This window comes from Ornithorhynchus anatinus, chromosome 19 (assembly GCF_004115215.2).
Source record: "Ornithorhynchus anatinus isolate Pmale09 chromosome 19, mOrnAna1.pri.v4, whole genome shotgun sequence".
Taxonomy (NCBI): Eukaryota; Metazoa; Chordata; class Mammalia; order Monotremata; family Ornithorhynchidae; genus Ornithorhynchus; species Ornithorhynchus anatinus.
Genome location: NC_041746.1, coordinates 33,320,418 through 33,332,652, shown reverse-complemented (window position 1 = coordinate 33,332,652; position 12,235 = coordinate 33,320,418). Strand labels below are relative to the sequence as shown.

General features: G+C 46.3%; 1 protein-coding gene across 3 annotated transcripts in view; it reads right to left on the bottom strand.

Moving 5' to 3' along the window:
- Positions 1-4,454: 4,454 nt before the first annotated feature.
- Positions 4,455-12,235, bottom strand: part of LIN28B (lin-28 homolog B) — a 77,960-nt gene continuing 70,179 nt past the window's right edge. The window contains exons 5-7 of one of the 3 annotated variants that reach the window (XR_005661125.1): positions 10,157-10,440; positions 7,350-7,434; positions 4,455-5,317 (exon numbers count right to left, since the gene is read on the bottom strand). Coding sequence is in view for 2 of the 3 variants with exons in the window: in XM_029047699.2 (XP_028903532.1) it covers positions 10,059-10,440 (382 nt within the window). In the remaining variant the exon portion in view is untranslated. Of the gene's footprint in view, positions 5,318-6,634; positions 7,435-9,438; positions 10,441-12,235 lie in introns of those variants that run through there. The other 2 variants (XM_039914834.1, XM_029047699.2) reach the window with 2 other exon arrangements.

Below are 12,235 nucleotides of genomic sequence, written 5' to 3'. Positions count from 1 at the left end.
TGTTCACTGGGGCTGGAGCAGGGCATGGCTCAGATCGAGCCAAATGCCAGGACATGCTTAGCCTGGAGGGCGGAGGGCTTGGGTTCATAGCATCTTCTGTCTCTTCTTCCCTGACCTCTGTCCACTGTCCGCCCTATTGGGAAGTGGGAGGGACAGGCCAACAGGGCTCTGCATCCTCCCTCCAGCCCTGCCCATGTTCCAGCAGTGTCCTTTCCCCCAGGATTCCCCCAGCTTGGGCTGTTTGGGATCTTGGCGTTTGAAGCCTTTTGATGCCAGAAACCGGACTTGCCCTCCAGAGTGTTTGGAAGTAAAACTCCAGTTCTGCCCCAGTGGTGCTACTGCTTTGTCCAGTGCTCTGCACACAGTAGGCACTCAGTAAATACTACCGACCAATTGGCTTTCACTTGGTAACTTGAGAACGGCACTGTTGGGGAGACCAACACCGTGCTTATGTCTGGAGAGTTTTCCTCTTTGTAGAACAGGGGGAGGGGAAGGAATGTCAGAAATGTCACCCCACTTCTCTAGATCCTCCAGTGGTTGCCCATCCACCTTCACATCAGAGGAAAAGTTTCTATAGAAACCTTTCACCATCGGCTTTAAACCGCTCATTCACCTTGCCCGCTCCTACCTCACCTCGATGCTCTCTTACTACAACCCAGCCTGCACACTTCACTCCTCTAATGCTCACCAACTCAATGTGCCTCCGTCGCACCGCCGACCCCTCACCTCTGTCCTGACTCTGGCCTGGAATTCCCTCCGTCCTCAAATCCGACAGACACTCTTCTCCCCTTCAAAGCCTTATTGAGGACACGTCTCCTCCAAAAGGACATCTTAACTAAGCCCTTCCTTACTTCTTCCCCCCTCCCAGCCCCCCAGCACTTGGCGTGTAAGCTAACTGTGGGCAGGTAATGTGTCTGTTTCGTGTTGAATTGTACTCTCCCAAGCACTAGATACAGTGTTCTGCACACAGTAAACAATAAATATGAGTAAAAGAATGAATGCAGCCCCTGTGGCATCAGAGGCCCAGAGGGCTGCTGAAGAAGCCCCCTCCTAGTGTGGACAGGAAGGTGGGCCAGGGCTCGGGCTGCTGTTGGGGCTCCGGGAAGGTTCTTGGCATTAGGTGATGCTGTTTGTCCCTTGCCGGGAGGAGGAGATTGGAAAATGGAAAACCTCCAAATGTCCAGCCAGAGCAAGCAAAAGTCTCCCTCTAGTGGTGGCTTGGCTACGCTGGCGATGGAGACAGTCCAGGTGGGTCAGACGGTCAGACAATTCTATTTATTGAACGCTTACTGCTATGGGGATGGGATGGGGGAATGAATAAAGGGAGCAAGTCAAGGCGATGCAGAAGGGAGTTGAAGAAAAGGAAAAAAGGGCTTAGGGAAGGCTTCTTGGAGGAGATGTACATTCAATAAGGCTTTGAAGGCCCGGGAGGTCTGTAATTTTCTGTCGGATATGAGGACGGTGTTCCAGACCAGAAGCAGGATGAGGGAGAGAGGTTGGTGGAAGGTTGATGAGGTCGAGGTACACTGAGAAGGTTGGCATTAGAGGAGCGAAGTGTATGGCCTGGGCAGTAGTAGGAGAGTAGCGAGGTAAGACGGGGCAAGGTGATTGAGTGCTTTAAAGCCCACGATGAAAAGTTTTTTTCTGATGCAGTGGTGGGTGGGCAACCACTCGAGGTTCTTGAGGAGTGGGGAAACATGGCCTGACTGTTTTTGTAGAAAAATGAAGTACTGATTGGACTGGAGAGACTCTGGAGGCTGGGAGGTAAGCAAAGAAGCTGTGTAAGGCATGATAGGATAAATGACTGGATTAATGTGGTAGCCATTTGGATAGAGAGGAAAGGGGCAGATTTTAGTGATGTTGTGAATTTAGTGGATTGAATATGTGGGTTGAATGAGAGCTAGGTGTCAAGGATAACACCAAGATTAAGGGTTTGTGAGACAGGAAGAATGGCGGTACCATCCACAGTGATGGGAAAGTTCTGGGGAGGAGGGTTTGGGCGGGAAGATATGGAGTCTGCACATAGTAAGCGCTCAATAAATACTATTAAATGAATGAGTTCTGTTTCAAACATGTTAAATTTGAGGGGAGAGCAGGGCAACCAAGGAGAGTAGCTTGGTGGTTAGGTGGGGTTGGGGATAGAGGGTAAGGGAATGGAAGGAAAGAGAGGGTAGGGAAGGGGTGAGGAGAGAACAGGAAGGATTCTCCCCAGGCAGAGAGCACTGGCCTCTATTGTCCCAATCACCATTCCCAGGAAGCTTGTCGGCATTGGCAAAACTTGTACAGTTCTGGCCAAGGCCCCAGGAGGGGGAGTGGAGAGGGGCTTGGCCTGGGATTCTACCCTGGCACCCCTGGTTTTGGTGAAGAGAAGCTTCAACTAGAGGGAAGCAACCTCTGGAAGAGTCAGGAATGGAGAGGAGAAAATCAGGGGTTTTGGGTAGTTTGTGCTAGGTCACTGCACTGAGTAACAAGGTCAGACAAAGGAAAGTGAACCTACTCTTAAGTAGCATCTTGGAGGAAAGAACCCAGGCCTGGGAATCTAATCCTGGCTCCACCACTTGCCTATTGTGACCATGGGCAAGCCATTTAACTTTATAATGCCTCAGTTACCTCATCTGTAAAATGGGGATTAGATACCTGTTCTCCCTCCTTAGACTGTGAGTCTCTTGTGGGACAGAGGGATTATCTTTTATCTACCTCACTGCTTAATACAGTGCTTCGTTTGTGAGTGCTTAACAAATACCACTATTTTAATGATATTTGTTACTGTTGGATGGCTGTCCTGGACATGAGGGAGAGTCCGTGACGGAGACTATAGATTAAACCTGTGACCAGAGAACGTCTGCCAAGTCTGATATATCATCCCCTCCCAAGCACATAACACAGTGTTCAGCACATAGTAAGCAATCAATATAACTTATTGGAGAGAGGTGGGAGAGTCCATTGTGGGAGAGCAAGACTGAGTTAGTAGCAATATTTTGGAACAGCACTGAATTCAGTGTTGACAATGAAAATCTGGTTGTGGGTAGGACTTCCTGGGTGAATTTTGAAACAGCCTATGTTTTCCCTAGAATTGCTGCTGGCACAAGCAGTTCAACACTTGGAAGGGTCTAATAATAATAATGTTGGTATTTGTTAAGCGCTTACTATGTGCCGAGCACTGTTCTAAGCGCTGGGGTAGACACGGGAATCAGGATGTCCCACGTGGGGCTCACAGTCTTAATCCCCATTTTACAGATGAGGTAACTGAGGCACAAGAGAAGTGAAGTGACTTGCCCAAAGTCACCCAGCTGACAAGTGGCAGAGCTGGGATTCGAACTCATGACCTCTGACTCCAAAGCCCGTGCTCTTTCCACTGAGCCACGCTGCTTCGCAGGACCCTCCATCCTAGATTGAATTAGAAATGGTGGAAGAGAGTGTATGTTATCCCAAAATTTCATTGCTTATTAAGTCATCCCATATCTTCCCTTTAGCTATTTCCATTAACACCACCCCCCCCACCCCCCATAAGTACACAAGTGACTGAATGCAATCAACAAGCCAAACTGAAAGGCCCCCACAGGAATCTCCCTCACCCTCAAGGCATCGTATCACAAACAATGACTGGAAAGGGTAGAATTCAGACCCTCAAAACCTGTTAACAAAGAAGTTGTTACATTAGATTACAAGGACAAATGGCCATGGGACAAGTTTACCAATTAGGGATTCCTGCATGTATGCCTTTGACATTGGGGTTCTTTACCACCTTGGCTCACTTGCCCTACCAATCAGTAGTATTTATTGAGTCTCTATTGTGTGTGTACTGGGCCCTGGACCAAGTGCTTGAGACAGTACAGGGGAGATGGAAGATTTTCCTCTAGCTAGGATTTTTTCAAGTTTCAGAAATTATGGAAACCAGTCTACACAAGCCAGGAGCTGATGCTTTATGAGTTCTGACCGCCCTCTTTAAACAAACTGGCAGTTTTCCAAGGGGTTTGGAACCTGAATGGATAAGAAAGGCATTATGAGGGGGAGTAATAAATCTGGGTGACCAGAGATGGGTTGCTTAAAGAACCCAAGGGTCATTAAAAGCCCTCTGGTGAGAACTAAGTTCTATAGCAGAGTAATTCAGAAGAAACTGTAGTGCATGGCAAGACATTTTGGGTTGGGGTGGGCGGGGGAATCTCTCTCTTGCCTAAGGATTGTATTTGAGCTACCAGAATCCTATGATACTTTTAAACATACTTCAAATTCAACTAGCACACAATAGGGTCCTAAGATGAAAGAACTTAAAAACTTGTCTTCTCAGGCTAACTCTGCACCTTAATTACACTGAATTGAAATATGACAGGGGTGTTCAGTCATGCCTCTCTCCAAGAAAATGGAAAATCCTCATTAGATTAAAAAAATTTTAATTGTTAAAAAGGTACATCATGTGACAATGCAAAGCTACTCCTTCAAATAGTAGACCTCAATGAAAACATGATGATAAAAATACGTGTACAATCACCGTTATAGAAACATCCAAGTATACAATCCTTCACATGGTTACTGGAAAATGACATGATTTAAATAACTGTCCTTTATGGTGGGTGGGATCGACAGATGAACTCAACAGCTGCACTGGTAAGGTTTTAAGAGTCACGTCGTAAATAAATAATAAATACAGTCTTACATCTTAAAAAGAATTATGCTAACTCTACATTCAGCATATCAGGTGGCTGGTACTGATGCACGCTGGCCCTGATCAGTTGTGCTTTTCAAAGAGTTTAAGATTCATCTGAAAGACTGCAAGAAAATTCTATAAACCTAGCTCTGCCGAGGGTTTTGGGTCTTTCGACACTGTGGGTGACCATATGGCTAAGAGATTTTGACACCAACCGTCACCTTCGGCTACGATGTACGGGGCAGCTGGATTTGGTGTTTCGGGTGGTGGCTGCGAGGGTCAGTTAGCCGCTTTGGTAAAGTGTGTCTTTCCCAAGACGCATCAAACCCAAAGTGACCTGTCTTGACATGTTCGGGTCTGCTGGGTGCGTCGGGCTGGAGAGCAAGAGTTTGGGAGAGGGACCGGCGTGGGCCCTTCAACTACGCAAACCACAGAAAAATTTCCAACGGCCACTAGAAATGGCAACATTATAGGTTTATTTTTTTTTTTAATCAAGTGATCCTCTTTAACCTCACAATATCCATGATTGACAGAAATAAGACATTAGGCGTGAAATGCTAGTAGAAAATACAGGATCTTGCAGAAGGGCGATCAGTGCGTTAGTCCGTGAAGATGACAGTAAACAGGTGAGTCGCCCTTCAAGACATCACAATCTTCTCTTCCTTTGACAAACTGTCGATTCAAGTGATTTTTTTTTTTTTTGAGCTTGTAAACGACGCGAGTCAAAACGGACAATGAGGTAATCTCTAAACTACGTAGGATAAACTGTAAAACACTAGATAAGACACAGTATTAAAGACAAATAGAAATCAGTGTTCACTTTGGTCTCTAGTATGGTTCGAGTTGTTCGAATCAGAAAGCAACTCCTACTAGGTAGAGCCAGTCAAGAGATGAGGGCCAGGGGCTGTTAACTGTCAGTAATTCAAGAGGTAGTCAACACCACTATCTCTTTGATGCTGGTGGCATGGCCATTTGGTAAGTGACACGGCTGTAGTAAATAGCGCAGTACATTCTCCTAGTACAACATTTTGCCAGAACAATGGCCCGTTTTAAGCAGAACATAAACACATTCCTAGAAGAACTACTAAAACTACCTTTCAACAAGTATAGCAGAGTGGATACAACCACCTCATCTTAAAAGAGGCTGTTGATCTATACGCAAGATAAAACCTGATGCTTTGAACAAGGTGTTTTTTTCTACAGCTTACAAATCTCATTAAGACGGCTAGAAAATTAAAGTCAGTCCATCTGCACATGTACATATTGTCCCAGTTATTCTAACCAAAGGGGAAATAGATATATATACTCTTAGGATAAACATTTCTTTCAGACGACAGATAAATTAACTTAAATTAATTTTAAGACTTAATGAGATTTCCCATGTCCTCTCTAATTCATCTTACAGTGAATGTTCCAAAGCTTATTACATTGATGGGTCACTGTTCACAAAGCTAAATTCCACACCCAGCCACTAGGGCAGATCCCAGGTGCGAAACAAAAGGGAGTGGGAACCATCAAGAAGACTGGCTGTCTGGCCACCGTGGAGATGCAGGGGTGAGGCAGGGAGGAGGGAGGGGGCTGCTCCCAGGACAGCATGGAGATGGGCCCCACCACCCGCGGCTCCTGTGTTCTACCTCAAGGCAGGGCCGGGGGCATCCGGCACAGCCTGAGCTGCCTTACTCTCAAACTGGGGGAAGCGGCTCCATGCAGCCTCCTGGGGTGAAAACGCTTCCACTCATTCAGCTCTCTCTCCTACTTAACACACTGCCCTTGGGCCCGCTGGGTGACCATGGGTGAGTCACTTAAACCTCTCTGTGCCTCAGTTTCTTCATCCGTAAAATGTGGACGTTAACTATCTGTTCTAGGTCCCACTTAGACTGTGAACCTCATGTAGGGTGGGGACTGTGTCTGAGCTGATTGTATTGTATCTACCCCAGTGCTTAGCACAATGCTTGGCACATAGTAAGCGCTTCAGGAATACCACTTATTATTACTATCATTATTATTATCATTTTTATATTATTATTATATCCAGTGAGGGTTTGGGGGAGAGGGGCAGCTTTCGCTGGACTTGATTTGAGAGTACGAAAAATTCCCTGGGGCAAGGGGGGGAAGAGAGATGGGATCTCTCTGTGGCCTGCCATGGTCATGATAAGGTTCCAGGCCCCTCCCCTCGTAGTGTTTCAGGGTCTGGTTTGGCCAACGTCATACCCTGTGATTCTTCTCGTAACCACTGTGGTTTGGTTTCTCCCCACAGCTGGATGCACTGCAAACCACTGGGGTCTGGTGCAATGGGAACAGGGGGTAACACCAGTGGCCTTAGCCGCCTCAGGCCCTCACCCGGCTCAAAGCGTGAGAGTCCCTGGATAAGCGGCTAATTCCAAAGCTGCTTTAGTGTTTGATTTGGCTTTTGTGAAGAGTGCCCATAAACCTTTAGACAAAATTCATGGCAACTTTTAGGAAATGTCTGGAGACTTCACACAACTGAAAATCTGATGTTTTTTCACAAGTATTGGTCAGTTCTATGCAGTTATGAAACACTATATATATACACACACTATATATATATGTATATATAATGCAGGTAAAAGGGTGTATACCATAGGCTCAACAACAACCTTTAAGGCTGGCATGTAGCATAAAGGTGTGCTATCCATTAAGTATGAGGTAGCCTTTTGCTGTAAACAGAATCAAAAATTTTTACCTGTGTAATACTGTGCCCGGCGTCACAAATATCCACAGAAGCAACCAGTCCAGGAATTACCACTTAATCGGTCTTTTCACACAAACTAAAATACAAGACTTTGATATGATTATCAGAAACATAGGTCTATGTCAAACTCAGAGGTAGTTACTAATATCAGCACATAATACTTTATATAAAGGTCTACGTTATTTGGTTTGTTTTTGAGGAAGCAGGCTTGTAGACTATTCTGTAAAGGAAAAAAAAAACCAAAATGACATGGTATATTCCCTGAGCAAAGTTCTTGTCCTGAGTAGGTTATGTAATTAAGTGATAATATTCTCATATAAAAAAATAAACCCTAAGCATTTAAGCATAAGATCGGTTTGATAGTGAGGGTTCTTAACAGTTCAGTCTGGGTTGGTGTTGAGTGTTTTCCGATTGCACCAGCAAGGTGCGGGTAAACTGATTGCTGCCTGAATGGTCTCTCCTTCTCATCTCAGCTCTGAACTCATTCTACGGAAACAGGGAATGTCCAATTTCCAAATCCACTGTTTTCTATTTCTACAAGGTCAAAAGAGACTTTGGTTTGCATTTTCAAAGTGACCTGCGTCTTGCATTGTTGCTGTTTTAACCTGGTTGTCGCACCTGCTCTGAGGTGTCGCAATGCCACTTGGTCTACATAATTTAAATTAGCTTACACTCCTTACCTAAGGCAAGGAAGAACTTCTCTCTAGTAGATACATCACATTCAATATCGTCAAAGATAAGCTTTGCATTACAGCGTACTGAGACTCTCAGCATACACCGTGAATATACCCCCCCAAACCCTCCCCACCCCTCCCCAGGCACAGCCGTGCCCGGGCACCACAGCCCCTTCTGTTGCTGCCTGCAGTGGCCGCGAGAGGACAAAAAGATCTCCCCTGTGAGGGCCGGTGGGAGAGGGGGAGGCCAAATTCACAACAGAACAGGTCTGATTTGATTCATGCTGTTTTTCATTTTCTGATTATCTGAGCGTACACCTCCCAGGTTCTTCTAAACCTATGTATATTGCCCGTATTCTCTAGGCTTTTCCAAATCGGGAATTTCCTTCAATAGGATTTTAAAATTTGAGATGAACAACTGAAACATGAAATGGATGGCCCCCATTTCGTCTGTCGGTCAGCGTAAATGTACCAATATCATAAAGTTTACAAGGTAGCCCCCCACCCCCCCACCCCCCACCCCATCCCGCTTTCGGTCTGCCATAGAAGAGAAGAGCCCTGTGAAGACTACAGACGATGCGGTACCCAGAGAGACGCCTTAGATCCATGCCGCAAACAGAATTTGCAGGCCAGAAGCCACCTTAGATCCATGCCGCAAACAGAATTTGCAGGCCAGAAGCTGTAGTCTTCACAGGTGCTCTTTGACACTGCCAGCCGCACTCAGCTCCAGTCGGGCGGCTGGCAAAAATGAGTCCATTCTCCCAACCCTCACCCCCTTGGCCTGTGGTCCTTGGGCCCGGGCATTCTCATCTGCCACTGGTGGGGAGGTCTGCCCCCACAGTGCTCTTCCTTGACAGTCATGCCAAACGGTGGTGGTTTTTCCTTTGGCGCTTATCAAAAACAACAACCAGAGATCCCCACCAGGCTAGTAGAGTTCTTTCCTTGACTTTGAGTAGCAGGCAAGGGACAGACCCTTTGTGGGCTTCAGTTGGTTGCGGCCATTCCCAGCCCTGCACCACAGAACGAAGTCACAGCCGGGCGGTACTCTACTGCCGCTCAAAACGATGCAGTACCAATCACTTACATAACACGCTCACCCCATGGCTCACAAAAGGCATCTAATTTACAACCAACCCATGTCCATGTAAAAGATTTGAGATCCCGACACAGAAAAGAAAAGATTCGTGGTCTTTGCTGGAGCTCCTCATTCCAGGACCACCTAGATTAGGGGGACATGGTGGCGGTGGCAGCGGGGACATTCCGCTGGTGAGGCTACCACCCGCCACCCCATAAGCTGTTGAGGAAAAAAAATCCGAATTTGGGAGAGTTGGGGGAGGTTGGGGTGGAGAGAGATGCACCCCCGGTACCGGGACAGGGTAGCTGTGAGACTTGACGTAGTCTTTTGGTACATGTGAAAAGTCATGGTTTTTTTATTTAGCGCATAAATAAAAAAAGCATTGTAGATGATAGGTCCAGGGACGAGTTCCCGGCCTCACTTCAAACCGTGGGGATATTGCTTCAGAGGAGCAATGAATTCTAGCATTTCTAATCGTGATGACAAGGAGCATGTGTGTGTGTGTGTCTGTGTGTGTGTGTGTGTGCCCGCACGTGCGTGTGCACACACAGGTATAATAATGTACCCTCCCACCCCCCGTGTATATGTGGGATACAGCAATAGATTCAGTTCTCAGAGGTGTGTGCAGACACAATCTCTCTCGCGCTCTCTCTCTCTCTCTCTCTCTCTCTCACACACACACACACACACACACAGACACACACAATCTCTCTCCCTGCCCTCCCCCTCCCTTCCCATGGGATCCCCTGAAAGACAGGAAACAGAAGAGACTCTGTTTCTATGTTCCAACGCAATTGGCTTCAAGCGATTTTCTCCGTTTAGAAAATTTCACAGTTCCTCAACAGTAGTCAGATTCTGGGTCGGCGGCCGAGTGCGAAATCACTCCCCTGTCGTTGTGTGAGGTAGACATTCCGAGCGGGTCAAGGAGCTGGACCGCTGGGAGAAGGCGTCCTAAGTCTTTTTCCGTTTTTGAACAGAAGGGCCCTTCCGGCTCGGTTCTTCGGGTGAGGCTGAGGCTTTGCCGGAGGAAGATTCCTGGGGCGACCTACCTAGGCGTTCGGAGGCCTCAGGCTTACTACCCTCCGGCTGGTGCTGGGGAGTCGGGTGACCGGCAGCTGCTCCTCCTGCCTCTCTGGGGACGGCGGCCGCCGATGTGGAGGGCTGAGGCTCTGGTTCCGGTCTTCCCTGAGAGCTGGAGGGTGGCTGTGCCCCCGTTTTGTGTGGGCAGGTGGCCACCATGTGCAGGATGCTCTGGCAGCAATGGCACTTCTTGGGCTGAGGAGGTAGGCTGCATTCCTTAGCGTGGTGATCCAGGCCGCCACAGTTGTAGCATCTGCAAGGAGAGGCAGGGCCACGTGGTTAAAGGAACTGTCAGAAAGAGGAAACTCGAGGGGAACATGTCAACCCTGGACTCCTTGGGCACTGCTGGCTGACCCAAGCTGCACTGACTCTAAGCCCTGTGTGGGCAGCGAACGTGTCTCCCAACTTTGTTATGCTGTACTCTCCCAAGTGCTTATTCCAGTGCTCTGCACACAGTAACTGCTCAATAAGTACCACTGGCTGACTGACTGGTTGAGTGGCTCTGTTCAGGGAGGGCATTCGAAGGCTGGTCCTGAAACCCTGAGGCCACATGCTCAGGAGACCCCTGAATCCATTTAAAGGCACGGAAGGGAAAAGTCAGTCATGCTCAATAAAGGACAGTTATCTGGTGGCCCCTAGAGGGCACCAATAGTCAAAGAAAATACACAGATGATAGGATTGCCAAAAATGGACCAAAACAAACGTTCACAAACATTCGGAAACATTTGGCAAAGCAGCTTTGAGTAAGCTCGTGCCTACAACTCTGGACTCACATCAACAGCGCTTCTACATTTGCTCATTTGTTACAGCCCCTGAACTGTTTCTCTTTACAAATAACGCAGGGGAGCACACTAAGCCCGAAATTCGGCTGTGGTTTGATAAGTTACTAAATCTAAGAGCAACGCATTTAAATATCCGAGTTGAAATATCCCACAAGCGGAGGGTGACCAGAATTTACAAGAGGTCGCAGATGAGAGAAGGGCTGCTTCTCTCAAGAAGTGGGAGGGAACTCCAAGTTACCTGATCGATCTAAGGAATGCTATTTCACAGCAGCAATCTGTTCCCGGGCTTTTTTTTTGCAAAAACATTTCATTTTTCCTCCGGGTTACATTCTTCCTCTACATAATTATTACCAAGCCCTCATTCATTCATAGAACATTTTTCACGTATTCACTAAAGTGCACAGCATTGTCTCTGGGGCTAATAAATTTCAAAAATTATATTAAATCCCAAAGCTGAGTTAGGAAGGAAGCTACAGTGTTACTGAATTTCAAGGCTTTTTTTCCATCCGCTAACAGCCCAACTAAAAGATCAACAAAATCTTGCCAATGTTAAGAAAACTTAGAACTGCTCTCAGATTTAGGCTGTCGGGTCAAATACCTAAAGACAGAAGAAGCTGAGGGATATGTTCATTGTGTTGATAATTTTTTGGCCTTAAACTATTTCCTAAATTGTACAATTGTACCTAGTGCCCAATTCTTTTTTTTAAAAACAGGAGTATCTTTAATATTCAAAAACGGTCTCTCTAGGGTTTTCATAACGTAACGAAAGAAAGATAAGTGTTTGTGAAGGTCTTGATATTGAAAATGGCGACTTTCATTCCACTTCCTCGTTTTTCTGGGTAGCCAATATTTTTACAATCAGCATTATAAATCCTAAAACGTATACCCCTGTGGGTAAAGAAAAATTAATTATACTTACATTTTTATTGAAATGACAGTGGTTAATATCAAAGATTCATTTTCACAGACAACTGATGTTCAGAATATCACTTAAGGTCAAGAAACCTCACCATTCTTGTCTACCGATTCTGTTATAGTGTAGTCTCCAAGCACTTAGTTTAGTGCTCTGCTCACAGTAAGCATTCGGTAAATACAATTGCTTGATATTCTTAAGGGGGCAAAAAGAGAAATGAGGACTTACTTAATGTCTGGACTACTGTGATTTTTTCACCTCTATATTTATAAACTGAAATTCATGAGACACAAGTTTTTACTTTCTTCCTGCACTAGAATTGTGGCCTACAGAACAGGTCGGATTTTTAAAAT